Source organism: Dromiciops gliroides, chromosome 5 (assembly GCF_019393635.1).
Source record: "Dromiciops gliroides isolate mDroGli1 chromosome 5, mDroGli1.pri, whole genome shotgun sequence".
In the NCBI taxonomy this organism is placed as follows: Eukaryota; Metazoa; Chordata; class Mammalia; order Microbiotheria; family Microbiotheriidae; genus Dromiciops; species Dromiciops gliroides.
This window is the reverse complement of record NC_057865.1, coordinates 239,973,135-239,995,843: the sequence shown is the minus strand read 5'-3', so window position 1 is coordinate 239,995,843 and position 22,709 is coordinate 239,973,135. Positions and strand designations below refer to the sequence as shown.

General features: G+C 38.4%; 1 protein-coding gene across 3 annotated transcripts in view; it reads right to left on the bottom strand.

The window, feature by feature from the left end:
* Positions 1-13,289: 13,289 nt before the first annotated feature.
* MDM2 (MDM2 proto-oncogene) overlaps positions 13,290-22,709 on the bottom strand; it is a 32,296-nt gene continuing 22,876 nt past the window's right edge. For all 3 annotated transcript variants that reach the window (XM_043965384.1, XM_043965383.1, XM_043965382.1), the window contains 3 exons: positions 21,064-21,207; positions 20,556-20,633; positions 13,290-14,446 (listed from right to left, as the gene is read on the bottom strand). In XM_043965384.1, the coding sequence (XP_043821319.1) occupies positions 13,880-14,446; positions 20,556-20,633; positions 21,064-21,207 (789 nt within the window). In that variant the 3' untranslated portion in view covers positions 13,290-13,879. The remainder of the gene's footprint in view (positions 14,447-20,555; positions 20,634-21,063; positions 21,208-22,709) is intronic.

Here is a 22,709-nt window from a genome sequence, read left to right as displayed (position 1 = left end):
GTAGTTAGGAGCAAAACACTTTTGAGCATGAATAATATGAAAGGAGAAAGAGTAGGATAAATGGAGGGAAATATTATTGAGGGGAAAAACAGTCATCATAATTGTGAAAATTTTGTATAGCAAGTTTCTCTGACAAAAGCCTCATTTCTCAAAAATATAGAGAACTGAATCAAATTTATAAAAATAAGAGCCATTCCTCAATTGGCCAAAGGGTACGAACAGGCAATTTTCAAACAAAGTAATCAAAGCTACCTTGGTCATATGAAAAAATGCTGTAAATAACTACTGATTAGAGAAATGCAAATTTTTAAAAACTGAGTTACCACCTCACACCTGTCAGAATGACTAATATCAGAAAAGGAAAATGACAAATGTTGGCAGGGGTGTGGGAAAATTAAGACACTGGAGTTGTGAACCAATTCAATCATTCTGGAAAGCAATTTGAAATTATACCCAAAGGGCTATAAAACCATGAATACCCTCTGACCCAACAATATTACTGCTAGGTTTGTATCCCAAAAAGATATTAAAAAAAAAAAAAAGGAAAAGGATCTACATGTACAAAAACATTTATAGCTGCTCTTTTAGTAGTGGCAAAGAATTGTAAACTAAGGGTGTGCCCCTTATGTGTGTGATTGTAATGCAATACTTTTGTACTATAAGAAATGACAAGCAGGGTACTCTCAGAAAAACCTGGAAAGATTTACATTAACTGATGCAAAGTGAAATGAGCAGAATCAGGAGAACATTGTACACAGTAACAGCAATAATTATACAATGATCAACTGTGAATGACTTAGCTGTTCAAAGCAATACAATGATCCAAGACAATTCCAAAGGACTTATGATAAAAAATGCTATCTCCAGAGAATTTCAATCTGAATGCAGATCGAAGCATACTTTTTTTAAAATTTCTTTTGGGGGTCTCTTTTCTTTCACAAGATAACTAATATAGAAATATGTTTTGTATGACTTAACCAATATAATCTATATCAAATTGTTTGGCTTCTCAATAAGGGGGAGGAAAGAAGGGAGAGAATTTGGAATTCAAATTTTTCAAATGTAAAAAAAATTTTGTATATAATTGGGAAAAATAAATTTTAAAAATAAATTGCTGTCCACCCAGCTCAGTCAAGAGAATTGCTCCTCTGATCGATTAATCAATATTGCTGACATTATTGGAGGACATCATTAGTTCTGCAGCATCTACACGCTGACTGAGTTGTTTCTGTGTTTCCTCCTCTCCTTGGTAGGGTGGCTACCTGTGTGGGTGAGTTTAGCCTTATATAAATGAGGAAATTTTTCTTGTCATTTTTCCTGCTTTGTTTAATTAATTTCTCTAATTAATGATTTATCTAAATGTGTATATATGAAAACGTGTATTGTGAAGGTTATGGGGGGTTAAGAGAAGTAAACTTCTGGGGCTTGAGAGGGTTCTTTGGTTAACTTTTTTCTGGTAAACTTTTCTGAGGGCTTTTTTTTTTCCCCTGAGAGGTAAACTTTTCTGGTTCTACATTCTCTGGCAATTCTAATGTTAAAAATAATTTAAGGGGGGCAGCTAGGTGGTGCAGTAAATAAAGCAGCAGCCCTAGATTCAGGAGTACCTGAGTTCAAATCCAGCCTCAGACACTTGACACTTACTAGCTGTGTGACCCTGGGCAAGTCACTTAACCCCCATTGCCCCGCAAAAAAAAAAAAATAATAATAATAATAATAATAATTTAAGGGGCAGCTAGGTGGCGCAGTGGATAGAGCACTGGTCCTGGAGTCAGGAGTACCTGAGTTCAAATCCGGCCTCAGACACTTAATACTTACTAGCTGTGTGACCCTGGACAAGTCACTTAACCCCAATTGCCTCACTAAAAAAAAAAAAAATTAAGTGTACACAAAGATTGGTTTCTAAAGATTAACTTATTAGGTTTCACAGGGTACCTTTGACCCCCATTTAAGTCTTTTATTTGCTGAGATATTCCAGAAAAAGCTTTAACATTGTAAAAGTTGGGGGTGGAGGGAGGTTGTCCTTTAATTTCTTTTGTTTGTTTTTTTGTTTGTTTGGTGGGGCAATAAGTGACTTGCCCAGGGTCACACAGCTAGTGTCAAAGTGTCTGAGGCTAGATTTGAACTCAGGTCCTCCTGAATCCAGGGTTGGTGCTTTATCCACTGCGCCACCTAGCTGCCCCCATCTTTTAATTTATGAGCCTGGCTTTTCCTATCTTTCCCAGGCTGGAAGTGCAAGAGCCCTACTTCCACTACCAATAGGCATGGAAATTTTAACCTACTCTGCCTCTAACGCCCTCTTTAGGTAGCCCGATGCCCCATCCTAACCCTACCTGGGGGCTCATCATATTGGTGCTAGACTGTTGGGACACCAGATAGGCTTTAGTTCAGACTATCTGAACTCAAGTTGAATGCACCAGATTCATTTTCCCCTGGTAGCAAGGAATTCAGACACGTACTACCATACTTGTCTGTAAAGCAATTTTTTTTTAATTATTAAGATAGTAAAAACGTCAATATAACAAATTCAATCCATCAACAACCATTAATTAAGCATCTACTATGTGCCAGACACTGTGCTAGGTTCTGAGGATACAGATACTGAATAACTACTACTCTCAAGAAACTTATGTTCTATCAATTAAAATTGTTTTGTACCTATTTATGTTTTAAATAAATGAATATGGGGCAGCTCAGTGGATAAAGCACTGGCCTTGGATTCAGGAAGACCTGAGTTCAAATCCGACCTTAGACACTTGACACTTACTAGCTGTGTGACCCCGGACAAGTTACTTAACCCTCATTGCCCTGCAAAACCAAAAAAATACATAAATAAAAATACTCAATCAGTAGACAACATAGCATCACTTTTCAACCATTTCCTGTCTCTATCAGGCTTTTTTTTTTTTTTGGTGAGGCAATTGGGGTTAAGTGACTTGTCCAGAGTCACATAGCTAGTAAGTGTTAAGTGTCTGAGGTTGGATTTGAACTCAGGTCCTCCTGAATCTAGGGCCGGTACTTTATCCACTGTAGCACCTAGTTGCCCCTGACCATTTATTTCTTACCAATTCTTTATATAGTTAAGATATAATTTTTCTATCAAATTTTCCTTACTTTCCGGGAAAGTGGCTAAGTGGCTACATTATGTGGCTAAGAGTTCCTGTTTACTCCATTTTCTTTTTTGTATGTTTTGTATGTTTTTTGTATGTTTTCCATTTGAAGATCATCAAGATCTTTGAGATGTAGGTCTAAATTCATTTCTCACCCTGTCATTAAACCAGTATTACCAAATACATTTGTTAAATAATGGATATTTTCCCCCTATAGTCTTATCAAACTCCAATGTATATTGTGTTGGGCATCTGGAATCTCTATTTTGTCCTTCTGATTTATTTTTATATTTTGGGCCCAATACAGATAGTTTTGTTAATCACTTTATATTTTATTTTTTCTTTTCTTTTTCCCTTTTTTTTTTTTTTTTTTGGCAGGGAAATGAGGGTTAAGGAATTCACCCAGGCTCATACAGCTAGTGTCAAGTGTCTGAGGCCGGATTTGAACTCAGGTCCTCCTGAATCCATGGCCAATGCTTTATCCACTGCAGCACCTAGCTGCCCCCCAAATCACGCATTTCTAATAGAGTTCATCATTACCCAGTTTTTCATCCTTTGGTGTAGAACAAGCAAATTAGCACATAGTATCCCACACAACCCTTAACACACATAACTCAAAGAAAAGAAATTTTCAAATATGGGAATGCAAGGCTACTTTTATACAAGTTTTTTTAATAATAAAATATTTTAATTATCATTCTGAGAAAATTATATAGTGCTAAGTTAGCATGTTTCAATTATGTCAGAAATTATATTATTACTCTATCCTTTATTTAGTCTTTACTGTATATAGAGTATTGGGATAAAGATAAAAGAGAAGACATACTGTAGGCCCCAAAAATCTGGTTGGAGAAATCTATTATACACAGATGAATCCTGGAGTAATTTTCAACCTGGTTTGGAAGTAAGCTATGTGGATGAGTTTAATGAGGGAGCTAGGTGGCTCAGCAGACACAACACTGGGCCCAGCATCAGGAAGACCTGAGGTTCAAATTATCCTCACACACTTATTACCTGTGTGACTCTGAACAAGTCACAATCTCTGTTTGCCTTAATCCATTGAAGAAGTAAATGGAAAACTCCAATATCTTTGCCAAGAAAAACCCATTGACAAGATTGGTGAGCTATGGTTCACAGGGCCATGAAGAGTCAGACTGAATGAGGAAACTACAATGTGGATCAGTTGACAAAGAGAAAGGGAATTCCACAAAGACTGGTGCAAAGGTAAGAATAATCATGGAGTGGAATCACAGACTCCCAAACATGACTTAGTTTAACCTTGGCCAAGGTCTGACAGGCCCATCCAGCTTTGCGAGGGCAGTGAATCTAAGTTGAGATGGACCTTATAAGTTTCAGGGGCTGGTACAAACATTCCAATGCATATGTCCAAGAGACCACTGGAGAATGGTACAGAAGAGAGAATGAAAAGTCCAGTCCCTTCTTTCTGTGAGCACAGATCTTAAATGTCTTTTACAATCAATCACAGAACACCAGAGTTGGAAGCCACCCCAGAAACTATATAGTCTAACCCTTAGTTAATTATGAAGCATTAAAGATAGATTTTTAAAGAAGGTCATGTTAATTTTTCCAAATTAAAAAGAATATAAATATATAAGAAAATAAAAATGTTAGAGGGGCTGTAGGAACACAGGACCATTAATGTACTATTGGTAAAACTTTTCCCAGATCAGTCATTCTGGAAAGTACTTTGGAACCAAGTCCCTAAAGTTATTAAATTGTGCATCCTCTTTGACCCAGCAATATGACTACTAAGTCTATAGTCCAAAGAGATAAAAGAACTACCCAAATGCTCAAAAAATATAACAATTCCTTTTGTGTTGGCCAAGAGCTGGCAACTAAGGGAATCCCCACCAACTGGGATAGTATATGAATATAATGGAATTGCAACTGTGCTGTAAAAAATATAAAAAGGATGACAAAGGGGACGATTTCAGAGAAACTTAGGAAGACTTCTATGAACTAATGCAAAGTTAAGTGACTAGCACCAGGAGAAAAAAAATTATATATTCACAACATTGTAAAGACAAGTCTGAAAGACTTAAAGAGCTCATATCAACATAGTAACTAAACACACTTCCAGAAGACTCATGATGAAACTGCTACCTAATTCCTGGCAGAAAAGTAATGGACTCAGGGTGCAAACTAAGACCATTTTTTTAACTGGCCAATGCAAGAATCAGTTTTGCTTGACTATGCATATGCTTTGTTTTTTCCACAAGAGGAGAGGTGGAGTAGAAAAATGACTGAAATTGAAAATTTTCTTAGGCCCAAATCAATTACAATTCCATTTTTACCCCAATTCATTTTATGGTATTATTCCTATAGAAATGTGCTTTTAATAACATTTAATAAATAATAATACTTAATAAATTACTTTAAAAAACAAAAACCTATACTGTGTGTATATATGCATATGTATACATATATACAACCATGCCAAGCACATGCACATGCACACACATATACATCTGTTCCATAGCTATTAAAAGCTGAGTAGAACCAACTGAATATTCATACTGATACTCTAATTAGCTTTGTTTTGTTGCTCTCCTTTTTTTTTTGTTTTTGTTTTGTTTTGTTTTGTTTTGTTTTGTTTTGTTTTGTTTTGTTTTGTTTTGTTTGCGGGGCAATGGGGGTTAAGTGACTTGCCCAGGGTCACACAGCTAGTAAGTGTCAAATGTCTGAGGCCAGATTTGAACTCAGGTACTCCTGAATCCAGGGTCGGTGCTTTATCCACTGCGCCACCTAGCCACCCCCACCCCCACCCCCCCCCACCCCCCCGTTGCTCTCCTTTTGACCATTTTATGTTGCAATCATGGAATTAAGAGCTTGAGAATGCTATCTACACCATCCTCCAGCAATGAAGAACTATCACTCAAGGCAGTCTTTTAGACAACTCTAGTTGTCAAGACATTTTCCTCCATATTAAGTAGAAATCTGCCATCCTTTGTCATTCCTAGTGCTGCCTTAGTTCTATTTTCTATGGTTTAACCACTACTTATTGGCATGCACAATTGAATCCCAATCAAGTAATACCTATACTAAAGTGTTTTTTAAGTGATGTGAATTTCATTTACATCTAAGTCTCCTATACCAAAGTTTCAAATTAAAAATTTTATGTGGGCATTTTAAAAAGCTATAGTAAGGGCAGCTAGGTGGTGCAGTGGATAGAGCACCGGCCCTGGAGTCAGGAGTACCTGAGTTCAAATCCAGGCTCAGACACTTAACACTTACTAGCTGTGTGACCCTGGGCAAGTCACTTAACCTCAACTGCCTCACCAAAAAAAAAAAAAGCCATAGTAGTAACATTTGATACCTACAGCTTAGTTTTTGTATAAATAAGAACTTTTAGGTGTTTAAAAATTACCCTAAAAAGAATTTGGAGATATTTCCACTGAATACTCATTTGTATGAGGATTCTAAAGCTGTCAGCAAAAACTAAGAGGCATGAGGCCTCTAAATATAGCAAACTCCCATGTCTTCAGCATCCAACCCTACCCCCAACTAATCCTAGTTAGACAGAGAAGATAGAATTATTTCACAGGACTGCGCCAAAGGTGACTGACATTTATAATAACACCCCAGGGGCAGCTAGGTGGCGCAGTGGATAAAGCACCGGCCCTGGATTCAGGAGTACCTGAGTTCAAATCCGGCCTCAGACACTTGACACTTACTAGCTGTGTGACCCTGGGCAAGTCACTTAACCCCAATTGCCCTGCAAAAAAAAAAAAATATATATATATATATATATAATAACACCCCAAGGCCACTCCATAAGGTATGGAAATATACCTTCTAAATCAAAGATTAAGTCTAAGCTCTAACGTTCCAGCTTTATTTTACAGTTCTCTCCATAACACATTCTATATGTGGTTCCACATTAGACTACATCCCCACCTCAATACCCACCCATCCACTCTCCCACAATTGTCTCTCTTAGAATCCTCAGTGCAGGGGCGGAGCCAAGATGGCAGAGGAAAGACATTAAACCCACAGGGCTCCTGATACAAGCACCCCAAAAATAGCAATAAAAGAATCCTTGGGCAGAAAAACACACAAAAATATGGGCTGAGTTTTCTCCAGCTATAGATAGATTTCAGGGGGCCATGCTGGGCCACGAATAAAGCCTAACCCTGCAATCGGGCCAACACGCCAGACACCTGCCAGAGGAATTTGCCCCAGTGCCTTTGAATCGGTTGCAGCACTGGCATCTTCTGGAACCGAGCATGCAGTCAGACTGAATGGCTGGCCCGGGGGGGGGGGGTAACTGCAGGGGTACCAGTGGACTGGGGGGAAGGATTCGACTGTCCTACCCCAGCGGGGAACCAGGAAGAAATCCTGAGCTATGGGAGGCCCAGGTCGGGGAGGGGAGCAGGGTAGCAGTCTCATTGGAAGCTGAGAACCACACCACAGAAAGATTTGCTGGTTGGTTGCTTAGTAAAGTAGGCCTGAGGTTATCTCCAGACCTGAGAACAGGCCAGGTGAGATTAAAGCCTGGCCCCCTTCAACCCAAAACACCTGGGACCGTCTGAAGCTGAGAACAGGAGTGGAGCCGAGAAGCAGCCCCCCCCCCCGCAGCCCCCCGCAGCCCCCCACCCCCAGTGGAGAGTTTAAAATCAAATGAAAATGAGGCCAGGCAGGCTGAGAAACCCAACCATCCCCCAGGCCATGCTGTAGCTTGAACAGTGTGTTCTGGAAGCAGCGAAAGAAGAAGTTAAAAAAAAGAAAGAAAGAAAGAAGAAGGAGTTAAGAGCCAAGAAATAGTAAGCCAGGATGAGTAGGCAGAGAAAGCAGAAGACCATTGAAAACTTCTTTGAGGGTAAGGTAGACCACAATACAACCTCAGAAGAAGATAATAACAGGGTCAAAGCTCCAACATCCAAAGCTTCCAAGAAAAATATGAACTGGTCTCAGGCCATGCAAGCTCTCAAAAGGGACTTTGAAGAGAAAGTAGGAGAAATAGAAAGATGTAAAGAAAAGGAGGAAAGAATGGAAAGGGAAATGAGAGCAATACAGGAGAGTCATGAGAAAAAAGTCAACAGTTTGAAAAGCCAAATGGAAAAGGAGATTAAAAAACTATCTGCTGAAAATAACTGCCTAAGAATTAGGATTGAACAAATGGAAGCTAGTGACCTTATGAGAAACCAACACACAGTAAAGCAAATCCAATTGAATGAAAAAATAGAGGGCAATGTGAAATATCTCCTTGGAAAAACAGCTGACCTGGAAAATAAATCTAGGAGAGATAATTTGAAAATCACTGGACTACCTGAAAACCATGACCAAAACAAAAGCTTAGACACCATCCTCCAAGAGATTGTGAGGGAAAATTGCCCTGATATTCTAGAAGCAGAAGCTAAAATAGAAATTGAAAGAATCCACCGATCACCTCCTGAAAGAGATCCAAAAAGGAAAACCTCCAGAAATATTATAGACAAATTCCAGAACTCCCAGGTCAAGGAGAAAATACTGCAAGCAGCTACAAAAAAAGGAATTCAAATACTGTGGAGCTCCAGTAAGGATAAAGCAAGATCTAGCAGCTTCTACATTAAAGGACCGAAGGGCATGGAATATGATATTCCAGAGAGCAAAGGAACTAGGACTTCAGCCAAAAATCACATACCCAGCAAATCTGAGTATAATTTTTCAGAGGCAAAAATGGGATTTCAATGAGAAAGAGGTCTTTCAAGCATTTGTGATGAAAAGACCTGAACTGAATAGAAAATTTGACTTTCAAATACAAGATCCTGGAGAAGCATAAAAAGGTAAACAGGAAAAAGACTTCATGAGGGATATTAAATGATCAAACTGTTTACATTCCTACATGGAAAGATAATACTTTGAAATCATAAGAACTATCTCAGTAAGAAATTCACAGAAGACAGGGCTGAACTGAATGTGAAGGGATGATATCTGTAAAGCATTTGTTTTGTTCTTTGTAGGGCAGACAGGGTGGGATGTCTTATGTCTGGGGCTGGATTTGGGCTTGGGGCTTCCTGGGTCCAGGGCTGGTGCTTTGTCCACTGTGCCACCTAACTAATCCATGATGACATCATTAAAATAGGGTTGATGTGTAGGAGGAATAAACTGGGGGAGGGAGAAGGGGAGAGATGGTCTGGGGAGAGGTATTTCACATGAAGGAAACAAGAAGAAAACTTATGGAGGAGAGTAGAAGGGGGGAAGGAGTTGGGGAGTGAGTGAACCTTAATTTCATCAGAATTGGCTCAAAGAAGGACTAACATACATACTCAAGTAGGTATAGTGATATATTTTTGCGGGGGGGGGAAGGAGTGAGGAAGGGAAGGAGGAAAGGGCAGATTCGGGGAGAGAGCAGTAAAAAGCAAAACACTTTCAAGGAAGATGAAGATGTTCTGCATTACTGCACCAATATGACATATGGAATTGCTTGATCTCATAGGGAGGGTTGAGGAAGGAGGAAGAAAAATTTAGAACACAGAAATAGCTCAGGGACCCTGATCTCATTGGAGTGGGCTCATGGAGGGAATAGTAGCTTTCATACCCAATTGGGAGGAGCTATCTATTTAACCCTGCAGGAAAATAGGAGGGGAAGAGGATAAGGAAGGAAGGGTGAAAAAAGGGAGTGCAGAGTGAGGGAGAGGATAGTCAGAAGTAAGGCACCTCTGAGGAGGAATAGGTAAAAAGAAGATAGAGTAAATGTCATGGGAAGGGAGTGGGATGGAGGGAAATAGTTATGATGATTGATTATAATGGCAAAACATATGGTACCTACTTTGCTGGGCTTTTATGAAGAAAATTCTCTGTCAAGCTTAAGGTACTACATAAAGGTTATGATGAACAGGATACTATCAGAATAACCTGGAAAGACCTACATGAACTGAAGCAGAGTGAAATGTACTGTATACAAAGTAACAGCAATAGTGGGGGATGATCTGCTGGGAAGCATGTGGTTATTTTCAGCAAGGTAATGATCCAATATAACCCTGAAAGATTTATGAAGATTGCAGCCCATCTGCAGAGAAAAAACTGATAGTATCTGAAAACAGATGGAAACACATTTAAAAAAATTTTTTTTTCATTTCCTCTTTGACAATTCCTTAATCTGAAGTTTTGGGTTTTTTGACTGTTTTCTCTCACAACTAGCTAATATGGGAATTTTTCCATGACTACTCATGTATAACTGATTTTGAATTGCTTGAGTTCTTGTGGGTGGGGGGTGCGAATGGAGGGGTAAGAGAAGTTGGAACACAAAGTTTTTTAAAAATTAATGTTAAAATTTTGTTTTTACACATATTTTGGAAAAAAGAACTCAATTTAAAAGAATCCTCAGTGCACCTCAGGTACCCCATCACCTTCTCCAATCCCTTATTCTAAATTGCATTAAAACTTCTAGTGTACCTGAGTCTCTGAGGAGAGGGACTATTTTATTTTTAAACATTTCTTCTCAGTACCTTGCAAAGTGCTGTGCAAATCAAAGCATTTAGTAAATGTATATTGAATTGAATGCCATCCTGACCAGGCCACTTCACATAAGGTTCCTATTCTGGTCCTGTCCTTGCCTGTTTCACCACTCTGACCCCACCAGGCCAACTGTCACCCGTTGTCACAGCTAGCTCCCTGTCTGGTGTGTCTACTCTTGCCATTTTTAGCACCAAGCAGCCAGTATCAGCAATGGTGAGCCCAGCAAAGGGCAGTGCCACTGAGTGGTACAAGCTGCAGCACTTTGTCTGATTCCAGTCCCAGTTGTAGTCAATGGCACTGTTACACATAACAGTCTGGACCCCTACCAACAGTACCCATGAATACCAAATGGGCCCAGGCTGAGAATCAGAGCTGAAGCAGACCTTCTACAGAAATGATCTGGATCTCAGCTATCTGGTTCACTACCAATCTTCTTCAATACAAACAGAAACGGGCTCTAGGACATTTTATTTCCTTCACTAACTTCCACAAACGTATTTATAATCAACTTTCAATTAGTCACGTGAATTTTTGCAATAAATTTTAAAATCTGAATTAGCTTTCCAGTCAGCTAATTAGTTTGTGGCTCAGGGAATTCACAGTCTAAGCAACAATAATTATCAAGGCAAATCTCCCCCCAAAACAAATCATAATGTATTTACTTCAAAGGTGCCCCTAATCCAAAATCTTAAAAGTTGATCAGTTGATCAAAACACCTTTATTAGCACGGAAAAGCAAAAATTCATGTTAATGTTTTAAATAATCATGACTGGTGTCCCCAACTTTTAAAACATTAAAATCAAGCATATGGTAAATGGTTTAATTACAATATTAATCTAGTAAATATTTTATTGGCAGCCTGAAAAAAATTTAAAGATTCTGTAAGAATATGCTTTCATTTGTGTAATTTCTGAATTTAAGTTTCTAAAACTGGCCCCTAATATATTAAAACCTAGACACCAGCACCAGCCCTGGATTCAGGAGGACCTAAGTTCAAATCCAACCTCAGACCCTCAGACCTTGATGATTTTTTGCCCCACCAAAAAAAAAAAACAAACCCCACTAAAAAAAAAAAAACCAACCTAGATACCTACCTAGGGCTGATGTGGAGGATGTATTTAATTGATCAAATTAATCACGAGGCATCCCAAAGAATTATAAGACTCAGTGACTCAGTTTCCCAAGTTTTACTGAAAGACTGATGACCACAGGGAGAACACCAGAGAGGTGACTCAAATAGGGAGAGGAAAATGATAATATTTATAGTGAGAAAAAGTAGGTTATCTTCTCATTATCTTAATCTCCTTAAGGAGGTACAGGGGAGGTCTTATCCTAATTTGGACTTCCTGGGGTCCTAAGACACCCCCCCCCCAGGCAGGTACCTTTTTCCTTGGAAGTGTGTTTTTGGGGTTTACTCATCATAAGGTGAACCACACATGTTCCTGAAGACATGTTTAAACTTGTCAGACCTGGAGGGTCTCTGTGTTTTTGATATCTCTTTCCTTAAGATCTGGTTTCTAGGTGTCCTGTCATCTAGGAATACTAATGGCTATTATTAATGGTTAATGGTCCCTAGTTAGTCTCTGTTGATGGTGTTGGTTGATAAGAACCCCAAGTCTTAAAGTAATCTGCTAGCCCCTTCTAGCTACAGTTGATAGGTTATTTATTAGCCCCTTTTAGAGCTTTGTAATGATTGGAATGACGCCACCTACTGGAGACTTGCTGTGGGAAAGCTCCACCATGAGGAAAATGCCTCAGAGGCATTGTGGCTTTTCCTTGGCGTCAGGAAATGACGCTTGCTCATGGGTGCTGTCTATCAAGTCTACCAGCCAATCAACTGGAGGAGCCTCCTATGGTCTGGGAGGAGACAGGAAGGAGGAAAGGGAGCCTGCGCAGGGAGCGCTGGCCCTTTTGGCTTCCGGACTTGATGGTGGTGGCGGCAGAGGACTTCACAGGAGATTTGAGGAAAGATAGGAATGCCAGGCTGTTAGAATTCTGTTCTCAATCTTTTTCTTTCTATTTTCCAATAAACCCTTAAAAACCTAAACTCGTTTTATCAGTGATTTTTAGTCAGTTTCCCCCAAACTGGGGGAACACATTAGAATCCACATTTAGAATCTTAAATTACACAGCTTGGGTCTTAGAGCTGAGATCTTAGGTTGTCTGTTAACCCTTTTTAGCCTCATCCATCAGAGCCATGTACCCAGAACAAGATAATATATTGAGTCACATCTGAATTACTTTCAACTTGGCAGAAACAGATATTTCCCAATTCAAATTCTAACTTTTAAGTGTAAAAAAAGTCTGTGGTAAGCTAGTATTCACTCAAAGGATCAATACGAAATAGTACTTGAGGCCCTTAAAAAGATCTGCCTAGGGGGTAGCTAAGTGGTGCAGTGGATGAAGCACTGGCCCTGGATTCAGGAGGACCTGAATTCAAATCCGAACTCAGACACTTGACACTTACTGGATCTGCCTGGTGTGGTCCTGGTGCCAAAGAAATGTACAAAGAACTCATGACAACAGGCTCTACAAATGATAATGCCATCTTTTTTTGTTTGTGTACACAATAGCAAAGGATCTCTAAGTAACAAATAAAAACTATCAGCTTTTTCCTAGCAGGTATTTTCTATGATTTGTGGACCTAAGAACAGATAAAGCTTCAAAGAATCAGAAACCTGAAGAGTAACTTATTTGCAACTCAAAAAGAAGCATTTTCATGAATCATCACCACCTTTCATCGACTGTATTAAACTTAAATATTTATTAAATTTAGAGTTTACATTAAAATTTTCAAAAAGCACCAAAACTAGAGAAGACAGTAACTATTTAACTAACAGAAACAATCTTCAAAATAAATTGCATCTATGGTTTCAAGATAGCCAATACCAAGTGTCTATGACTTACTCCCAAGTTATCTGACTTAGCAGATAAATCCTAGGAATTTACTAAGGCACAAAGATATTGAATGATTAATCTGGGATCAATAGTTTTAAGTGTCCAATGTGGTATCCGAACCTAGATCTTTCCAGACCAGTACTCAATCCAGTATGCTTGGATACTTCTAAAAATAATACAGATGAAAACTAATAAAAATAATATTTAAAAATGGAAAAAATAACAACAAAGGGTTTTTTCCCTAAAGGAAGAGAATAAAAAAATTCTTTCCCATAAGCAAATTACACTAGGTAACTAAAATGAATTAAAGTATTTCTTTTCCCAGAAAAAAAATATACAAAAATAAAAATTTAAATAAATTCCAGTAGCTAGGTGTGAATATTCTTAAGTATTTCACTTTTAGTATATCACATTTAGAGAAAATAAGTTAACACGATCATTTGAATTGGCTGCCTGCACACTGGACAAGGCTTATTCCTCTTTTTCAGCTTCTTAGCACACGTAAAACATGCCATAAGATGTCCTGTCCTTCCATGGACAATGCAACCATTTTTTGGTCGGCTCTGACAGATGACACAGGGCTCTACTGTGCTAGGGGGAAGAATAGATTCCATACTTTTTTCTTTGTCTTGCGTTTCTTCTCTCTCAAATTCTCCAGCATCTTCTTGACTACTATAGATGATGCTTTTAGATGTTGATGGCTGGGAATAATCCTCACTTTCTTGGGAGTCTGATATCTGTACTATTTTTTCATCACTTTCCTCAATACATGAGTCTTGAGAGTCATTCATTTTATTTTTCTTACAATCTGGAACATCAAAGCCCTCTTCCTCCCCTTGTGTGAGACTTTCTAGTTTGCCTTTATCCGACACTTCACCTTTCTCTTCAGGAAGCCAATTCTCTCGCAAAGCCCAGCATCTGTGGCAATGTGGTGGAAGTGGAGGGTTCATTTTATCACAGGAAGTACACTTCCAATAGTCCTACAATTAAATAAGAAGTAAAACAGTTTTTAAATGGCTAGGAATAACAAAGCTGGTCATACCAATTTATTCAATCTGTTTGCTAAAAAGTAGATTTCATAATAGTAAAAAGATATTGTAGCTTATTTTACAACATTTCAAATTTTACCCTACCTTTAAATCTTAGTGACTTCTCAAACCTGAAACTGTGAGTAAGTGGTCTTTTCACCTTTTGGCAATTCTGTGGTGAGACATTCTAATTCTGTTAGTTGTAGACCTTTTTTTAAATAGGGATCCATCCTTATCCATTTCTGTCAGGATCTCTCTTTTTTTTGTTTGTTTGTTTGTTTTGGTTTGGTTTTTTTGGAGGGCAATGGAGGTTAAGTGACTTGCTCAGGGTCACACAGCTAGTAAGTGTCAAGTGTCTGAGGCCAGATTTGAACTCAGGTACTCCTGAATCCAGGGCCAGTGCTTTATCCACTGCGCCACCTAGCTTCCCCCTGTAAGGATCTCTTAACAGGCATCTGCTACCATATCTATTTTTATTGGGCAGTGTTCAGAAGAATCTGTTTTTAACAACTATTGCCCCCACAAACACTTTTTTTTCCTATAAAATAAGAGACAAAAGCAATTTATGGGGGAGCAGCTAGGTGGCACAGTGGATAGAGCACCAGCCCTGGATTCAGGAGGACCTGAGTTCAAATCTGGCCTCAGACACTTAACACTTACTAGCTGTGTGACCCTGGGCAAGTCACTTAACCCTCATTGCCTCACCCCCCAAAAAGGCAATTTATGAGAAATTAGCCAAATTATATTCCTAGACCATTCCCACCTTACAAATGGTTTGTGTTCATTCTTACAAATCAGTTTTTTGAAAGTGAGAATGAATGTTCTCATAGAAATAATGCTAGAAAAAGGTTCCCAGACCCAACTCAGAAAAGTCTACTTTATCTATAAAACAGTCTAATTACTAATACCAGGTACCAAATTGAGAGTACCAAATAATACAGAGGTGGAGAAGGCTGAGAGGGTGGCTGGAATTATGAATGAAAGTCATCTAGCGAATCCTGTAGTTCCTTTGACTGTTGAGGTTAGCCCTAGGTGAAACTTGTCTCTGACACCCTTTTCATTACCATTACGCAGTTTTCTCTCATCTCTTGGTAATTCCTCTCCTTATGGGTCCTAATGTGAAACCCCTTGGCCTTTCACTATACTATCCCCAACTCATATGAGTGCTCCAATGTTCTTCATGTCCCCAAATTGCCTATGATCCTCTCACCCTAAACAAAATTCTTATTCCAACTGTCAAGTTGTGTTAAGAAGAAAGCCTGAATTAAAGCAAGATAATGAACCTGAGCATTTTTTTTTTCAAAAGGCTTGCAAATATTCAAATGAGTCTCTAGTGAGCCATTTCAGGCACAAAGTGAAACGAAAACATTCAGTAAGTGCATGTTTCAAAGAGAAACTATTTTGGAATAGGTAGAGGCCATTGTCACAGAGAGATAAGCAGTAGTAATTCAACAGTGTTTCCTCTTCTTGTTAAACACTGGGTCTAACTTTTAGTGTTCCTTATACTTCAAAGAGCTATGATTTCATCCATGTGGGCACACTCTCGCTGTATTGGACATAAGGTTTGCAAGGGACTTTATAAATATCTCATTTCATCTTTTTTGGGGAAGTGGGGGAGGCAATCAGGGTTAAATGACTTGCCCAGGGTCACACAGCTAGTTTGAGGCTGGATTTGAACTTAGGTTCTCCTGACTCCAGGGAGCTACTTAGCTGCTCCTTCATTTGATCTTCACAAGAAACCTGGGAGGTAGATAGGATATTATTATCCCCTTTTTTAGAGATGAGGAAACTGAGGCAGACAGAGATTAAATTAACTGCCCAGGAAGTATTTGAATTAAGGTCTTCCCAACTACAGGGCTGGAGCTCTATCCATTGAGTCTCCAGGACTTACTGCCTTGAATGGTAGTCATTTGTTGTCTGGGTTATACATGCCCTCTAACCTACTAGGCCAAAATGCAAGACCCCTCTAATTTTTACTATCCATCACAGTGCCAAACAAGTGCCTGGCCCTTAGACATGTAGTAGATACTTCCCCTACTCAGGAATATTCTAATTCCTCACTCTCCTATTCCTTCAGCAAATCAGCTCCTCTTACTCTTATCTCCTGGTATCAAGATGGTGCAGTGGACAGAATGCTGACTTGCAGTCAGAAATCCAGCCTCTTAAACTTTTCTGTGTGACCTGAGCAAGTTACTTTAAAAAACACTACACCGGATAGAGCATCGGCCTTGGAGTCAGGAGGACCTGAGTTCAAATCCGGCCTCAGACACTTAACACTTACTGGCTGTGTGACCCTAGGAAAGTCACTTAACCCCAATTGCCTCACCGAAAAAAAAAAAAAAAGGAAAAGAATACTACACCTTAGCACAAGGTTTAATGAGTGATTATAGTTCTCCCAAATTTATCACTTCTGGTGATAAAACGTCTCTTAATTTAACTGGGTTCATTTTGACAGAAAAAACTACTAAGTCCTTCACACTTGGCCTAGACATTTCACCTTGGTAGGAATTTGCTAGTGCTGGAGTCTCACTGGAATAACTGTTGAAAATTCAGGATCACCTGTATACTAAAACTATAACAAGGCATTAGAGGAGGACCTTAGTGAAGGGTCTTCATTACCATCTTAGGAGAAACAAGAATACAGGAAAAAATAGTTTTAATGTAAGACTTTGTAGGTTTGGTGTTTGTTGAGGTGGGAATCAAGGAGGGATGATAGAGATAAATAAAAATCGACTCCCCTCCTGACTCCCTGTTTCTGCTCATAGTACCAAACTCTCAAGGGTATGGAATCACCTGTGACTCCTTCCATTTCCTTCTACCCCCAAATCCAGTCATCACAGTCTTCCTTTGAAGCAAGATATTCAAAAATTCTTCCCATTTCCTACTGCTGGCTATAATCCAGGATCTTTATATCTAGACTAATGAAATCATTTAAATGAGCTTTTCACCAATCCATCCTGCATCTTAGTGCTAAATGAATACTCCTAAAAGTTTTCATGTCATTTCCTTATTCAAAAGCATTGAATGGTTTCCACTACCTACAACATTAAGAGTCCAGACTCCTTAGCACCCCATTCCAAGTCCTCCACAATTTGACCTCTTTCCCATTTTATTTCCCTTCCTTCCCCAATATGGACACTCTACTAAAGTAGTTTACCATCATCCAAGAACGCCTTACATTATTTTGAGCACACGCTTTTGTTCACATAAGTTCAATATCAAGTTTGCATCTTCCCCTCATGAAACATGCATAGACTTCCTAAATTTTCTACCTCTCAAATGCCTTACTTAACTAAAGACAATAAATAAGTGAAGCACTAACAGTACACACAGCACTATGGAAGGTCCTAAGGAAGATATGAAGCTTAGAGAAAACATTGCCCTCATAAAGTTACTCTAGGAGTCATAAGACACATACTACTAGATTGCAAAAAGTACATAATACCCATGTGTATTAAGGAAAAATTTTATAACCAAGTGATATGTGAAATTTGAGGGGAGAAAGTCATTACCCCTGGAGGAAATTAGGATAAGCTTTATGAATGGGGGAACATCTAAACTGAATTGTAAAGAATGGACAGAAACTTAAAAGTGAGGAGGGAGGGAAGGGACAAGAATGAGCATTTATATAGCTCCTACTATATGCCAAGGAGCTGTGCTAAGCATTTTACAAATATTTCCTCATCTGATCCTCACAACAACCTTTTGAGGTAGGTGCTATTATTCTCCCCATCTATATCTGGGAAGACTGAGGCAGGCAGAGATTAAGTGAATTACCCTGATTCATACAATTAGTATGAGTAGGCTGAGGCTGGACCTGAACTCAGCTTCTCCCGACTCCAGGCCCAGTGCCCTATTCATTGAACCACTTAGCTACATAGACATGCCAGGCACAGGAAATGGCTTGAACAAAGGCAATGAAGTACAAGACACATTTAAGAGACACCAAATAATCCAGTTTAGCTGAAGCATTGAGTCCATGAAGGGAAACAGTATGGGATACAGGTAGAAAAGTAGGCTAGTCAATATATAGATGTATATTTAGCACTTTTTGTGATGACAAAGAACAAAATGAGTGTCCACTGAATGGAGAATAACTGAATTGTGGTAAATGAAAATAACAGAATAGTGTTATACAGTAAGAAATAGTGACTATGAGAATAACTTGGAAAGAACTGCATGAAATGATATAGAGAGATAAGTAGAACCATGCATACAACTATGACAATGTAAATTAAAAGAACAAGAAAAACCTGAACCCCGAAGTCACTAACAAACTAATAAGGCTAAGTTTGAAGAGAAGCAGGAGATTAGGGCAAGACTGATACAAACAATGCAGTCATAACTGGTGGCTGAAAGCAAGACTCTGACCAATCAAGTTTAGAGACTAGACCGGAGGCATCAAACAGATAGCTCATAGATGGGCCACAACACTCCCAAGTACTCCCTGAATGAACCACATTAAAATGTAGCTGGGAAATGTTACCAAATAAACACATGACATTTTAAAATTAAGTCAATATGTATTTCACAGGTATCCTGATATACTGAGCAGTGGTCCCTATTTTCAATGAACTAAACTATCAAAGCGATTACTTTAAAGCACATCATCTAAACAAAACCAAGCATGCTATGTCTATAATGCTCCTATAATACTAAAATAGAAATCATAAAATAGAAGTCATAAAATGTTACAAAATAGTTTTCACTAAGTTCTTTTAAAATCTAAGAGGGGTGGGGGCAGCTAGGTGGTACAGTGGATAAAGCACCAGCCCTGGATTCAGGAGTTCAAATTCAGCCTCAGACACTTGACACTCACTTAGCTGTGTGACCCTGGACAAGTCACTTAACCCTCACTGCCTCACCCCCCCAAAAAAGAAATCTAAGAGAGGTATAGAGCCAAGATGGTGGAGAGAAGCAAAGAAGCCTAAGCTTTCCCAAATTTCCCTCGGAAAAGGCATTAAATCAAGCCTCTAAATGAATTCTGGAGCTACATAATATACAAAAAGATGGATAAAATCGTAAGAGTACATGATGTTATTATTTCTATTATCAAGATGAGATAAAACTATTGAGAGATCTGCTACGTGGACTATGTATTTCAAATTTTTTCTATATAGTACATTATCTGAAACATTTCATTCAACTTGACCTCAACTAGATGAATATTATGAAATTATTGTAATTTTCTAGTTTTTGTTTTCCAACATTACAATAAAATTGAAATATATCTTTTCAAGCCACAAATTATTATTGTGTTTATAACAGGAACACAAATCACAACTCATCCAGGCCTTTTCAATTTACTTGCCCATGTCCTCCCTTAAAGTCAGTTAAACTGACTTTCCTTCAAAGTCTCCTGGCACAAAGATACTACAGAGTAACTGTGTCCGTCCCCTATCATCCCCTGCCCTCAGCATGAAGTGACCAGGCCACCTTCTCTACTTATCCTTTTTTCTTTTTTGGGGGTGAGGCAATTGGGGTTAAGTGACTTGCCCAGGGTCACACAGCTAGTAAGTGTCAAGTGTCTGAGGCCAGATTTGAACTCAGGTCCTCCTGAATCCAGGGCCGGTGCTCTATCCACTGCACCCTTTTTCTTATTCTTAATAGGAAGAGAGTATTAAAGTCAGGTAAACACAGATGTCCCTATAATCAGTGTATACCTGACTTCATAATCTCTTCTATTTATCATAAGAAAATATACTTTCCTACCAATTCTTAGAAGGAAAAACTAGCAATATTAACCAAGTAAGAAGTCAAAAGAATACTGTTCAATTAACAAAATTGTTCTAATTAATTAATGGAGAGGGAAATGCTATATGTGAGACATAAAAGTGATCATTTAAGAAAAAAATTTTAATTACATTCCAATAAACAAATATGTAGCAACAGGCAACAGCTTTAGGTCATTGATGTATACTGTTATGTTAAAAATAAAATAACTTTCACAAATTCCTTATTTCTTAAAAGAGTAGATACATTTTTCTAACCCTAATCCTAAATTCATACCTCATTGTCATGTTTTTTTGTGTGTCACAGGAAATCAGAATTTTATACTTACAGCTAAGGATATTTCAGGGTCTTCATCAAAGGAGTCCGTGTCACTCTCCTCTGCCTGATATACGGTTACCTGGTATATCTAAAACAAGGCCCAACAACTCCATTAATACAAAACTATGACTTCATTTTACCCAGGAAAGTTCCCTAAATTTAATACAAGTTGTGTTTTGAAAATGAAGAACAGACTCACAACCAAACAGAAGCATGGCACTAGAGCAGAAGAGATTCCAGAGCAACTTTGCCACTTGGATCTGTGAGCCATGCACAAGTAATTTCACCTTTCTAAACTTTACCTATAAAAATGGGAATGATATTGCTTTGTGCTATCTACTTCTCAAAGTTACAAGGTAAATAGCCTGTATGCTTTCAAGTACAACAAATGTGAGGGGTTTTTTCAATGCATGAGGGGGTGTAGGAGACAAAGATAAAGGAAAAGCTTCAGGAATTTTAAATGAACCATTACATGGAAAACATGTAATGTTTTCTTAAGTAGATTTTTAAAAACCCACCTCATCATCTTCATCTGTGAGTTCTTGTCCTTCTTCATTGTGACTATAATCTTCTGAATCAATAGATTCAACTTCAAACTCAACACTGAATTGGTCTGAAACTGAATCATCTGAATTTTCACTTAATACACCTGTATCAATATCCTAAACAAAAGAAAAGGAATTTTAACTCAAGCAAAAAAAAAAAAATCCTTAACTTCCTAACTGCTCTCCCCTACTAATTATCCATTCCCACCCCCATCCTCAAATTCAATCAACACATCATCAGACTAATTCTTCCTAAAATACTTTGTCATTTCCTTATACAAAGTAGGTCAAAACCTATACTCCTTATCCTGGCATTCCAGGCCTTCTACAATGGTAATGTTTAAAACTACTCTTATACTTGACAACCTCAAAAAGAACCAGCCAGGCTGTTCCTACCTCCAGGCCTTTGCTTTAACCTTTCCTCCTGTTTGGAATGCTCCCCTCCCCTCAATCTCCTCCCCAACCACATCCTGTTCTTCCACAGTTCTTGGGGGCCAGTTCAAGTTCCATACTCCTGAGAAGCCTTCCCAATCACACATTAGAAAATGATCTGTCTCCTGTGAATTATTGTGACTTACTGTCTAAACTATCCATTTGGCCTCAATGCTCTACTTCCTTATTCACCATTCACAGGTATAATCTTTTATTTTCCCAGAAGATTACATATTTGAGGACTGAGACTGTCTTCCATACTGTCTTGCCTCCCCCAAAGAACCTAGCACACCATGGTGTTTAATCTGCTGATTTAAAACCATAAACTTTAACAGTATTTTTAATAAACAGGATTTCAGGTTGAATTTGGAGAGGTTTAGAAGAGTGGTCCAATTTACATAGTTCTAGCACTTACCAGAGCTTGCCCAACAAATACAAATAACTGGTTATATAAAATAATCTAGATTCAGCCTATTGATAATAAAAAAAATTCTCCTAAAGATTCTCAATTTTGAGACAATTGCTTTTCCTAGCTATCTCTGAGACTTTCAGAAATCAGGGAAGACTAGTGTTTGTCAGTACTGTGTGTCTTGTATGAGATAAGGCTTAAAAAAATTTTTTATGGACTCTGAGCCCCAGATCTATTCAATTTTGTTAACCAAGGCAAGTGTGACAAAAACTATTGTGAAACAAGATCTAGTCACATGGTTTAGTATAAAGAACAATGGATTTAAGATCAGAAAATCTGAGTCTGAATCTTAGCTCAAGTCATTAATACCTGAGTTACCTTAGGTCACTCAACTGCTTATATTCCAGCCTCATCTATAATATGAAGTCTGTTAAAATATTTCTAAAGTCCCTTCCTGCTTTTAAAATCTATCAACTAAGAAAAACACAAGTAACATATTACTGAAGAGGTAAATGGAAGCTCTATGACACTCATTAAACACAACTTCCTATGGACTTGGGATATTTGCACAGAAAATGCAAGGAATACATTAAAGAAAATACTTTTATGAGGTGATCAGCCCCAAGCTGATACTGCTGCATCCCAGAGAAGGTAAAGGTGGAAGAGGTAACTGATTTCAACATACCACTTCTTTAATCAATCATCCAGATGGAGCCAAAAAGACTCTAGAATTACATGGACATAATATCTAGCTACACTAATAGCAGTCCACATTCCT